At 60.9% G+C, this 21,457-nt stretch overlaps 1 protein-coding gene across 2 annotated transcripts; it reads right to left on the bottom strand.

Moving 5' to 3' along the window:
* Positions 1 to 1,434: 1,434 nt before the first annotated feature.
* Positions 1,435 to 15,379, bottom strand: SH3BP1 (SH3 domain binding protein 1). Of its 2 annotated transcripts, XM_084876774.1 has the most exons (19): positions 15,147 to 15,379; positions 14,006 to 14,054; positions 13,641 to 13,745; positions 12,518 to 12,594; positions 12,125 to 12,236; positions 11,960 to 12,036; positions 11,373 to 11,517; positions 10,942 to 11,010; positions 10,703 to 10,793; positions 10,130 to 10,275; positions 9,359 to 9,470; positions 8,975 to 9,056; positions 8,814 to 8,894; positions 7,300 to 7,416; positions 6,326 to 6,423; positions 5,882 to 5,995; positions 5,818 to 5,845; positions 3,521 to 3,615; positions 1,435 to 2,190 (listed from the first exon to the last, which is right to left on the bottom strand). In XM_084876774.1, the coding sequence occupies exons 1-19, from the start codon at positions 15,203 to 15,205 to the stop codon at positions 1,796 to 1,798; spliced, it is 2,052 nt and encodes a 683-aa protein (XP_084732900.1). In that variant the 5' UTR covers positions 15,206 to 15,379; the 3' UTR covers positions 1,435 to 1,795. The 2 variants fall into 2 exon arrangements, with proteins under 2 accessions (XP_084732900.1, XP_084732899.1); XM_084876773.1 differs by having other exon boundaries at positions 5,818 to 5,995; positions 15,147 to 15,378.
* Positions 15,380 to 21,457: the final 6,078 nt, after the last annotated feature.

The following is a 21,457-nucleotide window of genomic DNA, read 5'->3' as shown; positions in this document are numbered from 1 at the left end:
ACACCAGTGACCCTCTAGGCTGGCTATACTGCAGAGACCCCTGGAGCAATATGTGGTAGGACCCCAAAGAGTCTGCTTTAATTGTTTGGGGGGTGGCCTGGCATTTTTGGTTTCTCTGTTTTAATTATCAAGGATTCTACTGTGGGGCCAGGGTGAAGAGGCTCTGGGCTAGAGACAGGCTGTCACCAAGCAGTCCGGGGAGGGGAAGGAGCCAGAGCAGCAGTGGCCAGTGGCCCAGGGCAGTGATGGGGTGACCCAGCTGCCGAGGCCCCCCTTGGGGAGGGAAGTCTGGGAAGGCTCTGAAGACCTGTTTCACCTCCAGGAGCGGTGGGTGCTCCAGAGACCTGGGAAAAGCCACATCCTATAAGCCACATGTGTCAAACACAAGGCCCGCGGGCCAAATCCAGCCCGCCAGGCCTTGCAATGTGGCCCGCACTGCGCTGTCATCACTGCACTCCACTGTCAGTTTATGACATTGTCAGTTTATGACTGTTCAGTAAACCATTCGGCCCGTGATTTAGGCTGGATTGTAGATTTTGGCCCCTTCTCTGATTGAGTTCGACACCCCTACTATAAGCTAACCAGGTATTTCCTGCTCCCCAATGGCCTGGCCTTTGTCACGGTTGCACAGGTGGTCTCCGTGGCTTGGAATGTCTCCCTTCTTCCCTGACTTTTCCACCTGGCCAGCCCTTGAAAGACTCCCCTCGGCTATCACTTCCTCTAGGAAGCTTTCCGTGACCTCCGCCCTCCAGACACACACTAGCCCGGGTCAGACGGCTTGTGCCTAATTGGGCCAATGTGGGCTCCGGTGTCATGACACTGGATTCCAGCCGTCAGTTCTGCCTGTCCGTTCCCAGGAGCAACCAGGGCCGTGCCAGGGACCTCGCCCAGGTCTGGCAGGGCAGCCTCAGGGGAGGTTGGCCGACAGATCCATCCCTGCTCCTGGGGAAACCTCTCCTGCCTTCCCTAGATTGGGGGGCCAGCCTCAAGGGGAAGGGTGGTGCTTAGGTCTTTATAGGAGTCTCATTTAGTCACCGAGACAGCACTTCTGCGGGGGGAGCTGTCACCCGTTTCCCAGACGAGGAAACCAGAGCTCTGAGGAATTAGGTCCGTTGCCCAGGACGGGAGGGGCAGGTCCAGGCTCTGGAATCCTAGGTCCATGCCACACGCACCGTGCGACCTCGGCATGTCATGTTCTCAGCCTGTCTCCTCACCGGTGAGAGGTCACGGGGTCTGCCGTCCAGGAGAGGGTCGCATGGAAATCCTGCACAGAAAAGCAGCGTGCAGCCCAGAGCAAGTGCCAAAAAGCTCTGGCTGCGATCCTCTCAGACAGGAAAAAGGAAAGGAGGCAAAGAAAGGCTGAATTTTCCCCGTTACGAAAGTGGCTTCTTTATTTCGAGTACAGAAAATAAAGCTATCTGTTGGGCAGCTCGCTCCAGTTTTGTCCAAAATAATTTATTCACCTGCCTTACAAAAAAATAGGTTGTCAAGAGAAAAATCAACGTCCTAGTAGGAGCAGGCAAGCTCTCCTTCCTCCTGGTGGCTCCCCTGGGACCTTGCCGGAGAGTGGGGGGTGGGCTGAGCCCCCCAAGACCACGGTGGATCCAGGAGGAAAAGGACTGGACGTGGAGGGCTGTCCTGAGTCCTCCTTGCCGCGGGGCCGACCCAGCGGGCACCGAGGCACTTGTAGGCAAAGGCTAGGGGCCCCCCCTCTCGGGAGGGGTGAGGGCTGTGTCCTGGGAGGACAAGTTGGAAGAGAGGGGACACTGAGGGCTCTTGGGGAGGAGCCACCCACTCAGTCGGTCTCTGAGGCAAGGCTCCTGGGCCGAGGCTGAGGGGGCACAGCCGTGGGAGTGGGGGTGCTGTCTACAGCCTCAGGGCCGTCCCCATCCTCCGTGGCCTCCCCCAGGCCCCCCTGGGCAGGCGCGCTCAGGGAGACCGGGCTGGGGGAGGCTGGACCCGGGGAGGTTTGGCTGGGGGAGGCTGGTGAACGCCGGCTCTGGCGCCGGACAGGCTGGGGGGGCATGGGGGGCAGTGGGGGTGGCACAGTGGGGGCCCGGAGGCTGCTGCCAACCAGACGGCGAGGCAGAGCCCGGGGGATCACAGGACTGCCGGGGGCCGGAGGGGAGGAGCGGCTGCCGGAGACCTGGGGCGGTGGCATGGTGGGCCGGGCGGGCGCTGGGCGCTTGGCTGCGGAGGAAGGAAAGGGGCGGTAAGGGGTCCGTGTCGCCTGTGGCCAAACCCCCAAGCTCGGCCCTGCCTCAGGACCTTTGCACCTGCTGCTCCTTCTGCGGGAACACTGTGTGCATGCCGGCTCCTCATCACAAGCCTCTACGTGTCCCTTCATCCCTCAGCTAGAGACTCCCTGCCCCTGCCCCCCTACTCCCTCCCCCCCCCCCCCCCGCCCCCGTCACACTTTCCAGTTCTATTTTCTTCACAGGGCTTCCTACTCTCTCTTTTATTTTACTTGAATATTGCTTGCTTCCCTCAGCAGAACGTAAGCTACATGTGGCCGTCTGAGGTATGGCTGCCTCGCACAGTGCTGGGCCGAGCAGGTGTCCAGCACAATCCCGTCAAAGAAGGAAATGCTACCTGTCCCCGACACTGGGCTCTTGCTCACCTCCTCTCGGAAGCCCACCAGAACTACCCCCCCCCCTCCAGTGCACAGACCCCACTGCGCAGGCCAGACGGCCCAAGGCCGCCACAGGACCGGATGGGCCAGGAGGTCTGGACTCCGGTCCTAGCTCTGCCTCCGCACACACACAGCACCTGTCCCCGGGGCCTCGGTTTTCTCATCGGGAAGATGGGTGAGTCCTCAGCCTCCTGGGGCTGCCGTGAGGACCAGCTCAGTGATGCTGACCGTCCTTCGGCGTGTGCTCCGTCACTGCCCCGCATCCGGGAAGGGGGGCTACCTGCCAGCTTCCCGCAGGGAGGCTCCTGTGGGACCCGCCGCTCCTGCAGGTCTGGAGGCTCTGCAGCTGCTCCACCTGCTCCCGGCTCTACACTGTACCCCGTGGAAAACTCTAGAACCTCCTGGGCTGGCCAGGGCCTCACAAGACTCTGCACCTGAACCTCACCGGCCTGGCTTTCGGCCAACTCAACAGAAGCATGTCCCAAAGGGCCCAGGAGGAGGCCCAGGTCTCTCCCCCACCAGCACCCCGCCCCCCTCCCTGTGCTGAAGACTGTCCTCCATCTTCATTCTGTGACTTTGGGTCCCGCTGCCCCCCATGCTCACGATGGCCAGCCTTTATGGAGCATTTGCTGCATGAGCCAGGCAGCAGCATTTAATCCTCCCAACAGCCCTACCAGATAGGGGCCGTTACTGTCCACTGAGGCGCAGGACGCTGGAGTCACCTGCCCAAGGTCACCAGCTGGACTCTGAACCCGGCGTGTGAGGCAACAGACTGGCTCGTAGCCACCTGGTCTCTCGGCCTCCCCTGGATGCCTGAGACCATGGGGCGGTCTGGACTGCCCACCCCTGGCCCCCCTCTGACCCCTCCTCCTTCCGCAGCCAACTCACTCCTCCGCGCCGTGTCCTCCACGGGGGCTGCCGCCTCTTGGGGGCTCCTGCTGACCTTGGGGGAGGCCGGTCTGGGGGGAGCCTCAGACTCCGTCCTGCGAGGGAGAGGAAGGTCAGGCTCAGGCTGGGCCATTTCCCAGATATCTCTGGGACTCCCAGCCAACAGGCCGGGTTTGGGCCCTCCACCGGTGGTGGGGACGGGACCCGTCCCCAGGCTGCCCCTGTCCCCAAGATGTTGCTGGCATCCATCAGGGTTTGCATCCAGAGTCCCTGGCTGCTGGGTGACTGCAGTGTCCGTGGTCCCCTATGGGGCCAGGACGGGGAGAAAGCAGGGCCTCCCCTCGGCTTCAGCTCTCAGCCTCCTTGTGAGATAGATATATATCTATATATATCTATATATATCTATATATATCTAGATATATATCTATATATATCTAGATATATATATATAATTATTTTTTAAACATATTTTATTGATTTTTTACAGAGAGGAAGGGAGAAAGATGGAGAGTTAGAAACATCGATGAGGGAGAGTCATCGACCAGCTGCCTCCTGCACACCCCCACTGGGGATGTGCCCACAACCAAGGCACATGCCCTTGACCAGAATCCAACCCGGGACCTTTCAGTCCGCAGGCTGACACTCTATCCACTGAGCCAAACTGGTTTCGGCATGATATATTTTTAAATATATATTTTTGTTGATTTCAAAGAGGAAGGAAGAGGGAGAGATACAAACATCCATGATGAGAGAGAATCATTGATCGGCTGCCTCCTGCACACCCCACACTGGGGATGGAGCCTGCCACCTGGGTGTGCGCCTTGACGGGGAATCAAACCGTGACCTCCTGGTTCATAGTTTGGCTCAGTGGCTGAGCCATGCCAGCTGGGCCTCTTTTTGATCTTTAGAATGTTCTGTTCCCTGGGAGCCAGAGCATGGACAAGAACAGAGGGGCGGTCTCCTGCCTGCCTCCAGGTCTCTGCTCAGCCGGCTCCTCCTCAGGCCCTTCCTGACCCCGGGGCTGCGGCAGCTCCCCCTCGGTGCCCTCTCCCACCCCCCCTGGGTGCCCTCCCCCGCTCCCCCTCAGTGCCTTCTCCCACCCCCCCTGGGTGCCCTCCCCCGCTCCCCCTCAGTGCCCTCTCCCACCCCCCCTGGGTGCCCTCCCCCGCTCCCCCTCGGCGCCCTCCCCCGCCCCCCCTCAGTGCCCTCCCCCGCTCCCCCTCGGCGCCCTCCCCCGCCCCCCCTCAGTGCCCTCCCCCGCTCCCCCTCGGCGCCCTCCCCCGCCCCCCCTCAGTGCCCTCCCCCGCGCCCTCCCCCGCTCCCCCTCGGCGCCCTCCCCCGCTCCCCCTCGGCGCCCTCCCCCGCCCCCCCTCGGCGCCCTCCCCCGCTCCCCCTCAGTGCCCTCCCCCGCGCCCTCCCCCGCTCCCCCTCGGCGCCCTCCCCCGCTCCCCCTCGGCGCCCTCCCCCGCTCCCCCTCGGCGCCCTCCCCCGCTCCCCCTCGGCGCCCTCCCCCGCTCCCCCTCGGCGCCCTCCCCCGCTCCCCCTCGGCGCCCTCCCCCGCTCCCCCTCGGCGCCCTCCCCCGCTCCCCCTCGGCGCCCTCCCCCGCTCCCCCTCGGCGCCCTCCCCCGCCCCCCCTCGGCGCCCTCCCCGCTCCCCCTCAGTGCCCTCCCCCGCGCCCTCCCCCGCTCCCCCTCGGCGCCCTCCCCCGCTCCCCCTCGGCGCCCTCCCCCGCCCCCCCTCGGCGCCCTCCCCCGCCCCCCCTCGGCGCCCTCTCCTGCTCTGCTCTCCGGGGCGGGGCGGCACGCAGCTCTGCCTGACCTTGTTGACCTCTCCAGGGAGAACTTGCTGATTCTCTCTCCGCCCCCGGAGCACAGCTCTGAGGGCAGCTTTGTCTGTCTTGCTCACGGGAGGAAATTCACAGTTTGGGCTCAGCAGTCTGACAGCTTGGCAGGGATCAGGGGTCAGAGAGAAGACTGGAAGGTGCTGACACATCCCACAGTGACCAGCTCACTAGTTCCCTACATCCGTGTGGCCTGGAACAGTGCCCGGCACATAGCAGGTGCTCAGCAAACAGCCATACAATGCACAAGTGCGTTGTATGGCTATTTGCTGAGCACCTACTATGTGCCAGGCACTGTTTCAGAGGCTGAGAGCAGTATTATCTCAGAGCTTCCACCCACCCACCCCAAACCAGGAAACCTGGTGTTTGGAATAAAAACTCAATGCCATTTCCTAAATCGCTGCTGGGAGCCATGAGAGATGGCGCCTGGGGCCGTTCATACCTTAGAGTCCTTACCTTTCCTTGGTAGGCACTGGGGCCGGGGTAGGAGCTGGGGCTGGAGCCGGGGCCGGGGCCGGGGCCGGGGCCGGGGCCGGCATGGCAATGGCTGGAAGCTCCTCAGAGGCCGGCCTATCGCTGACCTTGTCCTGGGGGGTGGCGGCCGGGAACAGGCCGGACACGTTGAAGTTGATGTCTGCGGACAGAAGAGCCGGCCTTAGCTTTCCGGGACTCCACCAGCCTCCCCGCACAGCCGGCGCCGGGGCCACCTTCCCTTTTCCCGGAGACGGTCCGGACCACGCTTCGCCTTCCCCCTCCCACCGGAGCCTCCCAACGGCAGGAAGCAGGCGGGACCATCCCCCTTCTACAGATGAGAAACTGAGGCTCAGAGCGGAGAAGCAGCTTCCTACAGGCCGCGCGGGGAGTGCACGGGGCTGCCGGGACCGAGCTGGTCTGGAGGGCACCGAGGTGGGCACGGAGGGCACGGAGGGCACGGAGGGGCTTGCACACAGAGGCAGGGCTGCACCTCCAGGGAAGAGGGTGTCTGCGTTCTGGATCAGAGCTTCCACCACGCCCACCACCTGGATGGACGACACCGAGGCTGCATCCAGCTGGGCCTGGTCCCTGGGACAAAGGGGGTGAAGTGAGCCATCACTTAGTGGCCCCAACTCTGTGTGGCCCGTGCCGGCCACTGGGAACACAGGACCAAGCCGTCACATCCTGTTCTCAGACGCTCACAGACGCTGCGGAGGGCAAACATGCCGCTCACACCCCCAACTTCCCGTCCTTCACACACGACAGGCGTCGCCTCGGTCAGGGCAGCTTCCCACACTTCTTGGATCTAGGCCAGTGGTCGGCAAACTCATTCATCACCAGAGCCAAATATCAACAGGACAACGAATGAAATTTCTTTTGAGAGCCGAGAACCGACTTCTGGGCACGGGCCACGAAGTTTCAATCGCACTGTACGTACGTGTGTGTGTGTGTGTGTGTGTGTGTGTGTGTGTGCCCGCACGTGGTGTTTTGTGGAAGAGCCACCCTCTAGGGGCCAAAGAGCCGCATGTGGCTCAGGAGCCGCAGTTTGCCGACCACTGATCTAGGCAGCCTCGACAGCAGCTGCATTCAGCAAACGAGCGGCCAGGGGACCAGTGTGACCTCTCACAAGAGCATCTTCCACTCAGCACCTCGCCGAACCCACAGCAAAAGTCCTCGGACTTAGTGTAATTTCTCATCAGCATACAGATGAGGAAATGGAGGAACTTGCTAAGGCCCATCTCGGGAGGGTGGAGGAGGGGCTAAAACCAGATCTTCTCAGCACCCCATTCCTGCCATTACCCAGAATGCTATCTCCAAAGCCCTGAGGGTCCAGGGTCCCTCTGGGCTGCTCTCCATGGAGCCTGAGAACAGGAGCTGCTCAACCCATTCCGAGGAGGAGGACACTGAGGCCCAGGAGAAAGGCAGGGCCAGGGCCTGCCACCCTCCCCTGCCACGGCCCCTCACCCTTCTTTCTCGGGGGGCCACAGCAGGTTGGGCCCCAGGACGATGGCGATGTTGCTGGGTGTCATCTTGTTCACCTCCTGGTCCTCGGCCAGACGTGCCAGGAACTTCATCAGGTACCTGGGGAGACAGGAGACGGGCGTGGGCCCGGGGCGGGGCCTGGGCTACCAGCTCCCATCAGTGTCCCCCGAAACGGAGCCTTTCCCAGCCTGGGGTTCCAAAGTGTGGCCAGGACAGCACACAGGCTGGTTTAGATTTTTTTGACAGCCAAAACCGGTTTGGCTCAGTGGATAGAGCATCAGTCTGTGGGCGGAAAGGTCCCAGGTTCGATTCCGGTCAAGGGCATATACCTTGGTTGCCCAGTAGGGGGTGTGCAAGAGGCAGCTAGTCGATATTTCTCTCTCATCGATGTTTCTAACTTTTTTTTTTCTTTTTAAAAAAAAATATATTTTATTGATTTTGTACAGAGAGGAAGGGAGAGAGATAGAGAGTTAGAAGCATCGATGAGAGAGTGTCATTGATCAGCTGCCTCTTGCACACTCCCTACTGGGGATGTGCCCGCAACCAAGGTACATGCCCTTGACTGGAATCGAACCCGGGTCCCTTCAGTTCCCAAGCCGATGCTCTATCCATTGAGCCAAACCAGTCTCGGCACGATGTTTCTAACTTTCTATCCCTCTCCCTTCCTCTCTGTAAAAAATCAATAAAATATATTTTTAAAAAATAAAAAATAAAAATTTTTGATGATTAAATTAGCTGACCTGCTGAGTGCTACTACTTGCCAGGCACTGAGCTAAGCTGAGAATCTATGGGGTGGTTTTGCCTGCTCGGGGACACACAGTCACAGAGGTGGGATGTGAAGCCAGGTGGTGTGGCTTCAAAGGTTCAAAGTATGTGTTTAGTTCAATGTCTAGTATCAGAAATATGATTAGGTCAGCCCGGCTGGTGTTGCTCAGTGACTGAGTGTCAGCCTACGAATCAGGATGGCTGCGGGGTCGTAGGCCATGTCTGCTGAGGTGCTTCATCACCGAGGCCCCAGCGGTTTGATTCCTGGCCAGAGCGCATGCCCGGGTTGGGAGCTCAATCTCCAGCAGGGGGCATGTAGAAGGCAGCTGACCAATGATTCTCTCTCATCATTGATATTTCTGTCCCTCTCCCCCTCTCTCTTCCTCTCTGAAATCAATTAAAAAAAAAAAAAAAAAAAAAAAAAATATATATATATATATATATATATATATATATCTTTAAAAATATGAGTAGCACAGTGCTTGCTTCCACAGCACAATGCTAACACCGGAGCCGTGCAGAGATTAGCATGGCCCCTGTGTAAGGAGGACACGCAAATTCGCGAAGTGTTCCTTATTTAAAACAAAAGATAAAAGAATAAAAATATGACGAGTACATCTAAGCTGTGTTTTCAGAAATGTTGCTTAGAACAAGGAGGTAGGACTCAAACCCAGGCCCCGGAGTCCCCACAGGGCCGGGCCTCGCGGGGGCCGGGGTCAGTGTGGGCTCACCTGAGGTTGCTGAGGTTCTCCGGGGGCAGGCGGCCGCACACCTCCTGGAGGGCCTCCAGCCGGACCCTGGGCTCCTTCAGGCTGCGGAGGGGAACAGGCCTGGTGAGCCAGCCCCGGCTGGCACCTCTACAGCCCCCTCTCCCCACAGCCCCCAGCCTCACCTGGCTGCCTTCATCCAATCGTCATAGAGGTCAAAGGTCATCAGGGGCTCGGGCAGCTCCCGCAGGTAGGACTTGAGGGCACCTGGCGTGGTGGTGTGAGCTCAGAGGCAGCCCAAACCTCCACCTTCACCCCAGTACCCAGCTCTCTCTCCCCGGCCTCTGGTCCTTGTTCACACTAGCATGTCTAGGACTATCATTTCTCGGGCCGTTTAGAGAAAATGATAAAGGCCAGTGATCATGTTCTCAGAAAAGTGTACAAACCCCGCTTTAAGGACCGCCATGTTTATGGGCAGGTTATCAGGCCTTAAAGCAAACTATCCTGTCAGGCAGCGGTGGTGAAGGGATGTGGGGGCGGGCCCACCCAGGGCTCCTGGGGGCAGGTACCTGCTACGGCGTGGGGGTCAGAGCAGAACTCCTGCAGGCCGAGGGGGTCCGAGGCCATCGTCTGTTTGAGGCGCTTCAGCACCGAGGCCCCAGCGGCAAGACGGAAGAGGCCCTGGGGGGGAGAGGGACCAGGTGGGGTCATGGAGGGGTGGGTGGGCAGGACACCCTGGCCGGAAGGCCCTGCGTCACTCATGGGTTGGGGCAGGTGGCTGGCCCTCACTGGCCCTGGGTCCCCCCTGGTCTGGCAGGCAGAGTGGACACCAGGGTCCTTGGATTCTGAGCAAAGGGGGAGTCTGGGAGGGGCTGGGGCAGGTCGTGGGGAGACAGGCGTCTGGTTAGGGGAGGGAGGGAGCGAGGAGGCCCGCAGGGTGAGCGGGAGCCTGTCTTGGAGTACTTCCGCCTCCTCAGGGTCTGTCCTCGAGAAAGAGCTGATGGACCAGCAATCCTGAGAGCCAAGGACGGAGAGGGCACATGCAGCAAGGACATTACTGCCACCTGCTCACGTGCAGCTGGGCACCTCCACCTCATGATCTCCGTCTCCCCTTGTAAATGCAGCCACTGAGCCCCTTGGAGGGTTACTGGGATAATGAGTCCCTCAGAGCAAAAGGCTCACAGCCTGGACCACGTGAGCATCACTAAGAGGGAGGTGTCACTTCAGCAGCAGGAGGCCATGCCTTCTCCCAGGACCTGCTCTAAGGGCAGATTACGGGCACAGCACGGGGTAGGCTGAGGGCCCGTTGCTCCCGCCCCCCGTGCCCCCGTGGGTCCCACCTCCTCCTTCACGCCCTCGGAGAGCAGCATCAGCACGCAGGCCTCGATGGGCAGGGCGATGTCCCGGCCCAGCTCCTGCAGGTGAGCTCCCAGGGGCACCCCGTACACCCTGGAGGAGGGGGCGGCCGTCATCGAAGGGGAGGGGTCTGCGGGGACAAGACGGATCAGCCCAGGGTCCTTCCACCCCCGGGCAGCCAGGAGCACCCCCAGACATCCTCAGTGACTGCTGCTCCGGCTAACGGTACCACCTCCCACCCAACCGCCCATTCACACACCCTGACACCATCTAACACGTCTCTCAAATCTGCCCACGTCCACTGCTTCCATGCCATCCAGACACCAACACTTCCTCCTGCCTCCTAACAGGTCTCCTGGCTCCAGTCCTGCACCTCCGCCCCACCCCACTCCACCCTCCACGCAGCCATCTCTCCACCACAAACCGAATCGCGCCCTCCCCTCCTCAGAACCATCTATGGCTCCCCATCGCCTTTGGGGGATGGAGTGCAAGCTTCTGAACAGGCCTGAGCACGTGGGGGTCGGGAGTGTGGGGTCAGGGACGGTCTGTGTCCTCACCTGCTTGGCTGTGGTTCTCCTTCAGCTCCGCCAGGGCTGCGTCCAGCGAGCTCAGAGACTTGCGGTGGTAATCGGCCTGAATCTCCATGAGCTGCGGGGCCGGGGGAGAGTGAGGGAAGCCGAGCCTCCTTCCGCGAGAGTTGACCCTTCTCGCCCACTGGCTCCCCGGGGGCCTCAGAGGCCTCTGGCTCTGGCGTCCACCAGAGCTCTGGGTGGCTGGAGCCCCGTCTGGAACTCACGTTTATGAAGTAGTTGGCGTATGAGTCCTCCTTGGTGGCAAAGTGGTACAGGTCGGCCAAATACTCGTCCTTGGAGACAGAGAGGGGAGGGCTTATGTCAGTGAGGCTGTGCCCGGGGTAAGGTGGGGCTTAGAGGGGCTGGTCACTTGCTCAAGCTGTGGGTGGAGGGTCCAGCCAGCTCTCCTCTCTCTGCCAAGTCTGCACTGGGGACAGCCCCCCGGAAGCGCCTAGAACTCCAGCTTCCAGGCCTCACCTCTGAGTCCCCATACCCTTATGTCATGCACCATTCATTCATTCACCTTTATTCATTCATTCACTTAGCAAATACACCAAGACCTGGGTGACCCCCAGCTGTTTCCTCACCTATGAAATGAGAACAGTGCCCACCCCGCCACCCCCACCCACCCAGGGAACCGCAAGTGCCCCCTCACCTTGCACTGTTCCACCTTCCTCTTCAGCTCCTCCTCCTCCTCCTTCAGCGTCTCCACCTTGTTGGCCGTGGTGGTGTGGCTGTAACTGCCTGGGCCGCCACCCAGGCCCTGGCCGCTGCCCGAGTTCTTAGCTGCCTGGCTGAGCCTGGGGGTGATCCCAAGGTGGAGTGGTCACGGTCCCCATTGCATGTCCAGAGCCAAGTGTCCCTTTCATGTGCGTGACCACAGGATTTGGGGATTTATAATTACAAATCCCAGAGCTCCACTGGGCCTGGGCCATGAGTGCTCGGGGGCGCCACCTGGTGGTAGACTTGGTGGCCACAACCATCCAACTCCAGAGTAGAAGGTCCTGGAGGATTGTGTATGGCTGGCTCTCTTGGGCTTTGGGGTCACTGCAGCAGGCATAAGCACGTGCACACACACATGCACAGAGATACCCTTACATGTACCCTCACATATGTGTTCCTAGGACACCCTGTACCCAGGGGCCCTGCATTGTCCTCCTAGTATGGGAAGGGCCTCGGAGCCCCATGGCCACCCTGTGGGCCGACCCAGGCATGGACCCCACCACACGCTGTGGCTCCCACCTGCTCTTGAGGGTATTCCAGTCGGACACCAGCTTCTGCAGGCTTTTCTTGTGCTTCAGGATGGCCGGCAGCTCCTCCTGGGGCAGGCGTGGGGAGGGAGGATGAGTGGGCTGGGGAGGTGGGAGGGAGGGGCTGGGGAGGCCGCGGGCAGGGGTTAGGGGTCACCTCACTCAGCCTGTTGAGCGGCTGCAGGACATCCCTCTCCAAGGTCATCTCAAACTCGGCCAGGATGCGAGCCAGCTGGTTCTGAATGGCACAGCTCATCTCCAAGGCCTTCCTGTGGACACAGCACCCAGTGGGCCCCGGCTCCCGGAGCCGCTCGCCCCAATCTAGAAGGACTCGGTTGGGCTTTTCCTCCCCGTCACCTCCTGCCCCTTCCCTCTCTCCTTCATCCTTCAGCCCAACACCCTCCCAGGCCGGGCCGCCCTCACTGCCCTGGACTCTGTCCTCAGCCCAGACACTCCCCCTCCCTAGTCATCCTTCCACTGCAGCTGCCCTCCCTGCCCAGATCCCTCCTGGCCTCTCCAGGCGAGAGCCGAGGCCGCTGTCCGTGCTCACCCCATGCTGGAGTCGGGGTCCAGCTCCTTGAAGCTCTCGGCCATCGTGGTGGACAGAGCCATGAGGGGAAGCTTCTTCTGCAGGGAGGGGCAGGGCGCTGTGAGCGTGAGGCCTGTGCTGCCTCCGGGCCTCCCTTCACCCCTCAGGGTGTCCCCGGGGGCAGAACACCCCACCCCCAGGCACTGGGCTTGGAAGTGGGAGGAGGGACCCCAGGAGGGCCCCCGTCACAGGTGGGAGTGGAAGCAGGGTGATGACAAGGCCTGGTGGGGGTGACCTCTCCTGGGGACCACTGGGGTCCCCTTTCCCATTCCCAGAAGCCGCTGGATGGCGGTGGAGGGAAGGACCAAATCCCATTCCAGACCGGAGCACTGAGAATAGAGGCCACGGGTTTGCCAAGGTCACACAGCGGGAGGGAGAGTGGGGGAGCTGGAGACGGGCCTCCGAGTGGCTCTCCCTGCCCCAGGCACAGGCGGCTGCCACAAACCCTCCACGCCCCTACGCTCCCCTTCCCCAGAGCTCCGGCTGCGCTGGACTGTTGACGGATTCCAGAACACGCCTGACCCATCCCCGCCTGGAGTTACAGACAGCACCAGCCTTGGTCACGAGGGTCAGGGTTCAAATCTTGGTTTGGCCACTTACTACCTTGCTGGACCCTCTTTACCTCTGTGAGTCTCCGGTTCCTCATAAGAGCTCTTTTTAGCAGCCCCCACCTCCCGCTGTCAGCGTTGAGCAAGGCACTGCACTGACACATCTTAGCAACACGCTGACAGTAAACAGCCCGTAAATGCTGCTGTTGATGAATTCCTGTGAGTATCACTCAAAAGCCAGCTCAATGCCACTCCCTTCAGGAAGCCCTCCCAGATTGCAGGGCCTGATTGGACAAGGAAGTTCAGGTGCAGTCAGCAGGCTGGCCCTGGCTCTGGGATTGGTGCAGAGGGGGGTGGGGCCAAGAAGGGATGGGGAAGACATGGGGCCTCAGGAATGGGGTGCCAGGGGCCTTGGGAAAGAGCAGTCTTCACCCCCAGAGGCTCAGACTGGCAGGGAGACCCCAGCCCCCACATCACTCCCCCATTGGACAGAGGCGTCTCAGCCAGGCCCCCTCCTCCCTGGGACCCCCACTCACCACCCGCTTGTCCATATCCGACCCGCTCTGGCCCTGCAGACAGGCCTGCAGCCGCTTGTGGACATTGTGGGCCGCTCGCTTGGCTGGCTCCAGCCGCTGCTCCACCTGGGAGGGGCGGGGGGGGGGTATGGATTCCGGGAGGTTACTGCCCCCTCCCTGCTGCCCTGTTCATTACTGCCCCCTCCCCACTGCCCTGTTCGTTCCCAGAGCAGGAACCACGTTCCCCTCCCCTCCTTCTGGGGACCTTGTGGCCCGAAGCTTGGGGAATGACTCAACCGAGGCCCCCAACTGGCGTCCCTGCCCAGCCCTCTGCTGACAGCCTGCAGGGACCTGCCTTGCCACCCGCAGCTGGCCCAGGCATGTACCTGCTGGAGGTCCTCACCCAGGAACTCGGCAGTCTCCGTCTCCGGGGTGCTATGGAGGGGGGCGAGGCGGGGAGAGCTTCTGCTGAGCTGGCCCAGATGAGGACCCCTCTGCCCGCCCCCCCCCCAAACAGAGCACCTGAACCCCAGGTGCTTCCAGTGCCCCTCCCCACTGGGCCCGCCCTGGGTGGCCGCCCGCTGATCCCAGTCAGAGCACATTCCATGGGGATAGCAATAGGATACAGGCTTTTCCTCCTCCGCCCAGGGCTGAGTCCAGGGCTGATGAAACCAAAGGGGAGACTGGGGGAGCCACCCAGGGCCCAGCCTCTCTCTCTCTCTGCCGCCCCAAGAACGGGAAGTGTGTGAGCGCAGGCTCTGGGGCTGTCAGTCACAGAGGACTCTGGACTGCAGCGGTGGGCAGGCCCCAGGCCCCTGCCTGCCCCGGACACATGGGGACGCGGGCCCGGCACCAGGTGGCCTGGCTGCCCAGGCCCACAGGCATCTGTGTGTGTGAGGCTGGAACCAGCTCTGCGGGCACCGTCCCCTCCCCTGGGCCCAGAGATGAGAAACACCCAGCGCAGGGGGAAGAGGAGACAGGCCAGGGGAGCTCCCCAAACTTCCGGCCTCCACTCCACCAGCTGGGGGGTGGAGAGGGGAGGCTGAGGCTGGGGAGGCCGGGCGCTGTTTCCACCTGAGGCTGGGAAAGCAGAAGCAGGACAGAGAAGCGGCCCCGGGCTGGGGGAGTGGGGCACACGGCGGACAGGAACAGGCTCTTCCCACCAGCCCGGGCCCAGTCTCCTCCCCTCCCCCAAGGTCTGGGGCCCTGGCCGCCCCTCCCCCACCGGACACCCCGAGACGGCTGTCCCATTGCACGGAGGGGACAAGTGAGACCAGGGAGGCGCGGGCATCCCGAGGCCCATGGAGGCAGAGGAGACTCAGCATCCCCGATCCTCCCTGCACCCCGCTCTAAGGGGGGGGGGGGGGGGGGAGGGTGCCTTTCCCTCTTGCTCCAGCGGGGAAGAGGGGTGAGTTCGGAGGGGAGGGGGGCGGCAGGGCCCTGGTTAGCCAGAGGTCCGGCTGCCTCCCCCTCCCCTCGGGTCAGGCGGGGGTGAGCGCGGGCTGGAGGGACGGGGCGGCCACTCACCGGCCCAGGCTGCCCGTGTGGGCCAGCTGCCGCATGCGGTGCAGCTGCCTCTTCATCATCTTGGGGGCGGGCTGGCGGCGGCGGGTCCCTGCGGGGGTCGAGGGCCGGCAGCCCCCGGCCCAGCTGCCCGTGGCCGCAGCGCTCTCCCGGGCGGGTGGGCGGCGCTCTCCGCTTCCTGGGCCGGCGCGCTCCCGCCCGCGCGCTCCCGCCGCCCGCTCCGGCTCCGCCCCGGCCCCCAGGTCACTCCCCTCCGCAAGTTTGGGTTCTCGCTCTCCCCGCCTTCCGGGCTCCCGCGGGCCCCGGCCGTCCGCCCGGGCGTCCACAGGTGTGTGCGCGGCCCCGCCTCCGCCGCACCCGGCGCCGGTGCGGGAGGCAGGTGAGCCCGCTCCGCCGCCCCGCCCCCGGCCCGCCGCCGGGGTGAAATAACCTTTGCACCCCACTCGAAGGGAAAAGGGGTTCCAGGCTTAGGAGACGGAGGCCAGGGACGGGCCTCCCTGACCTCCGGTGTGGCTGGACCTGCCGAAGGATGCTGCTGCCCTGGACTCCCTCCCCAAGGCCCTCCCTCCCGGCAGCCAGGACTGTCTCCGCCCCTCCCCTCCCCTCCCCTCCCCCAGGAGCCGTGGCCCTGCTGGCTGCCCCTCCTCTCATCGGATGACCAGCGACGCTTCCCCGCTGGGCATTTGCCTGGGGTCATCCTGCTGCTGCGTGCCCTTGGCTAAGTCCCTGGAACTGGGTCTTGATGTCTCTGGTGGCCTGATGAGCCGGCTTCCTGGCCTGTGGGGCTCAAAGAGCAGACAAGATATTACAGCATCCATGATCCTTCTCCCCTAACCCCTTTATTTTTTAAAAATTATTAATTTTTTTTATTGATTTCAGAGAGGAAGAGAGAGGGAGAGAGAGACAGAAACATAAATGATGAGAATCATTGATTGGCTGCCTCCTGCACGCCCCACACTGGGGACTGTGCTGGCAACCTTGGCATGTGCCCTTGACCGGAATCGAACCCAGGACCCTTCAGTTCGCAGGCGGACACTCTATCCACTGAGTCAAACCAGCTAGGGCTCCCCTCACCCCTCTAAAGGGGATGACAGCCACCCTCCAGCCACAGCCAACGCTCCCAGAGCAGTCGCCTACACCCTGCTCTCCCCCAGCCCCGCACCACAGTCCTCCTCCACCTGCAAAGTCCCTTCCGGCAAACCCCTCAGGGCCCGCCCCTCTCTCCTGTAAGGCAGTGATATGGGTGCTGCTCTGCCCCTCCAAACTCAGCAGCAGTTACATCTGGTTCTGCATATGAAACAGCTGGGCACACAGAAGGTGCTCCGAGCTAACTGCTAGCTAATACAAGATGAGAGCCTTTGGGAACGGGGCCCTCCTTCCTCGGAGCTGTGCACCCCTTAGAGACCAGGTGCCCCGGGTGGGTGCGGAAGAAGGGCGCAGGGGAGAGCCCCGCACTTTGATTTGCTAGTTTCAGTTCAGTTTGAGGATTACTGAGTACCTGCTTGTGCGAGTGGGCAGACTGGGCACTTCTCTAGGGCAGGCAGTTGGCCTCGGGCATGTGTTCCAGTGCCCAGCATGGGGCCTGGCTCCCAGTGGGCACTTGCTGGACTCTGGCTGCCTCTCCACTCCTCAGAGTCAGGCGGGCCCCAGGGGGTGGGGAGGGGTGGAAACGGGAACCCTCAGCTGTTGCTGCTTGAACCAGAGACTCCCACCTGAGTGGGAGAAGCTGGCGGCCCCTGGGTCGAAGGCTCAGGCCAGCGTGAGGAGCTCCCACACGCCTTGCCCCACCTGGAAGCCCCCGGAGGGGATTGTGGGAAGGGAGCAGGGCTTGAAGAATGCCTCTATGAGGGGAGACACAAGTCCAGTGTAGACCTGGCTTCTTAAAATGTGGGGCTGGGTCTCAATGTCTGGGTTCCAGTCCTGTCCTCTCCACCTTCCTCACTGGCCAGAACCCGGAACTTCATGGTGGCTCAGTTTCCCCTCTCCCTGCAGCAGGCACCACCTACTGTGTGCAGAATTAGGAAACAGACCCTGAGCCAGCAGCCTGACACCAGGTTACCACTGACCTGCCATGTGGGAGATCTACAGTAAGGTGACCAGACGTCCTGATTTTTAACAATTTGTCCCGCGTCCCTTGGCATTTTAAGAGTCTCATGCTCTACCGACTGAGCTAGCCGGGCACTTCCAGTCCCTTGGCATTTTTAAAAAGTCCTGATTTCTTTCCAGAAATTGGGACTTTTTTTTTAAACACAAGGGACGCGGGACAAATTATTAAAAATCGGGACTGTCCCGCCAAAAGCGGGACGTCTGGTCACCTTAATCTACAAGCTACCTGGCATCCCCACCCTGTGTCAGCCCCACCTGCAGCCTGGACCACACGGGGGCTTCTACTTCTGTGCCTCCTAGACCTGCCCCGGCCCGAGCCCCAGCTCCAGCCTGGGGAGCAGCCAGTCCCTGGGCTGTGGCAGCAGCTGCTGGGGAAACACCCTGAGCCCCGTATAATCAGGCCACGTGAGCTCCAGCCTCCCCTCCCATCCAGTCTCCGCAGGAGAGGCACTTGGCTCTTCTGCGAGGCCTGGGTGGGGTGCCGTGCCTTTGGCTAGGCGAGGCCTACATTTTAGGGTATATTTAAGTTCAAGCACACTTTGATGGTGAATCATAAAAGGTTGGCAGGCCCAAAAAATTGAAGGATCATAGGCTGTTCCTTGAAGGGTGTTGTAACCAGAGATTTTTGGACTCGGAAGTTTCCATCAGTGGGTGTTGAAGTAGTTAGAAGTGTTAGGACTGCAGATGCAGAAGGGGCCCTCGGAGGTCGCCAGCCAACCCCTATTCCAATCACAAGACCTTTCGCATGGCCCTGCAAGGGTTTTTGTTGTTAAACCTCAGCTGAGGATATTTTCCCATTGGTTTTTGGAGAGTGAAAGGGAGGGGAGAGCAAAGAGAGAAGCACTGATGTGAGACACAGACTGGTTGCCTCCCACACATGCCCCGAACAAGGCCGGGAGCAGCTTGCAACTACAGTATGTGCCCTTGACCGGAATCAAACCCTGGGCCCTTCATTCCTTGGGCCAATGCTCTCTCCACCTAGCCGAACCAGCTAGGACTGCAGGGGTTTGTTGACCTTGCTGGGTCTCCTCTCCAGGAGGGCCCGAATCCTGTCCGGCTCATGCTGAAGCCTCTGCAAGGTGCTCAAAACACACAGCTGACTCAACTCACAAAGGGAGGTCCTGCATCAGTGAACTTATTTCCTACCCAAATGACAGCAAGGGCGTGAACTTAAGGGTGTGGATGGAGCCAGCTGGCTGGGCTCGGCCTCTCGCTAGCTGGGTGACCTTGGGTGAGGTAGTTTACCTCTCTGAGCCTCAGTGTCCTCAGTAAAGTGGGCCTTATAATAGCAGCTACCTGCTGAGGATTGAAAGAGTCAATATATAAAGTGCTTAGGACAGTGCCTCGCCTGCAAAGTCAGCAATGCAAAGACCCTTTGCCTGCCTCAGTTGCCCCCTAAATGTGCCTGACCTGCTGCCGTGGGACAATGGCACTTATTGTCATGTACTTTAGCCCATCCTCCAGTGAGGCTGGTATTGCCTCCATTTTACAGGTGAGCCAACTGAGGTTCTTGCCCCGAGGTTCCTAGTTGGTTAAGGGGTGGAGACCAAGTTAGAAAGCAGCCCTGACACCAGCTCTCCAAAGCCCCCATGCGCTCTCCTGCTGTGCCAGAGGGCACCACCTGGAGACCCAGAAATGCTGGTCCCTGCCACCACCGCCCCCGGAATCCCGTGGCTGCTTTGAGCCTGAGGCCTCGGTACGGGCTGAGGAGGTGTGACAGCCTGGGAAGCGTCTGCCGTGAAGCTGGGGCAGGATGTGGGCAGGGAGGCGAGTGGCGGGGGCAGTGCAGTGGTGGTAGCAGGGGTCAGCTGTGGGCCGCAGGACTGAGATAGAATCTCCCGTTTTAGACACTTTGCCACATGGCTTGTTTGGCCATCAGTGCTGCCCTGAGTGGAGGCTTCCGCCCGGAGCAGTGGGGAGTGTGGTATGATTGCTGGGGCTCCAAAACGTCCTTCCTCCGGCTCCAGTTGACAGGACTTCCCGGGAAATGCTGGGGTGGGGCCGGGGCATGCGGCCTCCAGCACAACCTTCATGGCCCTGCACCTTAACCCCAGGCGCAGAGGACAGCCGCTGACAGGTGTGTAGGCTCAGAAGGCAGGTGGCAATGGTTTGGGCCCTAAATGGGGACACCAGTGTCCCTGGAGGATGTGCTAAATGAAGTACATGATGACAGGTGGCCTTTATTCATTCTCTGAGCCTGTTTCCCATTTCGCAGGGCAGCTATGAGGACTAAGAGAGAGGTTGCATGCTCTGAGCCTGTTTCCCATTTCGCAGGGCAGCTATGAGGAAAAAGGGAGAGGATGCATGCTCAGGTCTAGTTCGGCGCCAGGCCTAGGGCTGGCCCGTCACCTGCCTGTTTGCCTGTGCCCTGGCCAGGAGGCCCATGGCGGCCGGGGGCAGGGGCATCAGGACAGCAGGGCAGGCTCCCCAGGCGAGCAGCATGCTGCCTGTTTCTCTTGGCGGCCATGAGCGGATGAGCAGTGTGCTGCGGTTGCTAAAAAAAAAACACAACACGAGCTGCTGCCTCCAGCCCCACAAATAGAAGTGGAAGTGTGGCTTCAGGTCTGGGAAGTCCCACTGCTCCTGGGTGGAGGTGGGGTCCCCCTTTAAGAGGCAGGGCCCACTCCCTTCCTGCGCCCCCATTCCAGCCCACGGGCTCCAAAGGCTCTGGGCCTCCTGCGCTGGGCTCCCCGCCTCTGTCTGAATTGACACACGGAACCTGGGGAATGACTCCCCCAGCGAGCAGAAGCCAAGGGTCCCTCCCTCTGACCAGACCCCCCAGCCCCTCACAGATTTGGGCCTTGCCGGGCATCTCATGTCCCCTCCCTCCCGGCTTTCAGCGTGTCATGCTGAGCTCCTGGCTCACAGGTTCCATGCCAGGCTGTGAGCTGAGGACAGGGCAGTGCCTGGCACAGGGGCTACTCAAGAGGCACTTGCAGGACAGACAGACAACAGACAGTTGGATGGACAGACTACAAATGAGGGAAGGTGGAGGTCTGAAAGACTGAAGGGGTCTTCCTGTCCCTGTAACATCTGGGTCATCCCAAACTGATAGTCTGGGATACATTTTTTTTTGTTTTGTTAATCGAGGCATTTTTTCCATTGGTTTTTAAAGTGGAGGGAGGGAGGGAGAGACAGAAACATCGATGTGAGAGGACATCAATAGGATGCCTCCTGCAGGTGCCCCAACTGGGGCCAGTGATTGAGTCTGCAACTGGGGTACGTGTCCTTGACAAGAACTGGACCCACAACCTTCAGTCTACTGAGCCAAACCCGCTAGGGCTGGGTGTGCTTTGGCCCAGACTCTTCAGGGTCCCACAGCTCACAGGTCCCTCCCACTTCCTTTTAAAGCAGGGTGGGGAGCCTGTTTTTCTGCCAAGGGCCATTTGGATATTTGTAACATCTTTTGTGGCCATACACATTTATCAGTTTAAAAATTAGCCTGCTATATTTGATCATTTAAAATTAACTCTCCCCTAATGCCTCGGCAGGTAGGGCCAGACCAAATGATTTCTTGGGCCTTATATGGCCCGCAGGCCGGATGTTCCCCACTTTTTTAAAGCAAGGAACCTAAAGATCAGAGAAGGAAGGGCCTTGCTCAGAGTCACACAGCAAGCCAGGGAACCACCGGAAGCAGCCCACACGCAGCCCTTCCGGGGCCAGCAGAGATTGAGCTCCAGATGGTGCTTCTGGGACCCCAGGGGCCTTACAGGAAACGGGGCTGTTTCATTTAAAAGGACGGACCTTCCAATTAGACCGTCCCTGAGACTTCACAAGCCAGGAGCTCTGCCTGGCGGGAAGGAAACAGCTGGGAGGGCAGTGTCCAGGGGATGCTGGAAGGTTCCAGCACTTTTGTCCCCTCGGCAGCAGGGCAGGTGTGGAGCGCCCCTCTGCCCTTCAGTGTCCCTGCCACAGAGCAGCGTCCTCAGATGTGCAGGGCTCTGAAAACCGGCGGGCTGGCTGTCCTCCAGCACATCTCAACGGTGCCTAAGGAAGGGCTTTGGTGTCAAGTTCAGACTGGGGAACACTGGGTTAGACAAAGTGAAACTGGTTTCTTAAACACAGGGCTTCCATCTGCTGGGAGCAGAAATGGTGGGCGGCCTTCCCCAGATTTACTGGAACAGGAACTCTCCCGCAGAGCCCAGCGGAGGGCTGGCTCCACACCAGGGCAGTTCCCTCCTCACTAACCCCTCCCGCTCAGCTCTGCT

This window comes from Pipistrellus hanaki (assembly GCF_964339955.1).
Source record: "Pipistrellus hanaki genome assembly, chromosome: 3".
In the NCBI taxonomy this organism is placed as follows: domain Eukaryota; kingdom Metazoa; phylum Chordata; class Mammalia; order Chiroptera; family Vespertilionidae; genus Pipistrellus; species Pipistrellus hanaki.
Note: the sequence above shows the minus strand (reverse complement) of the source record. Positions and strands in the feature narration are given on the sequence as shown.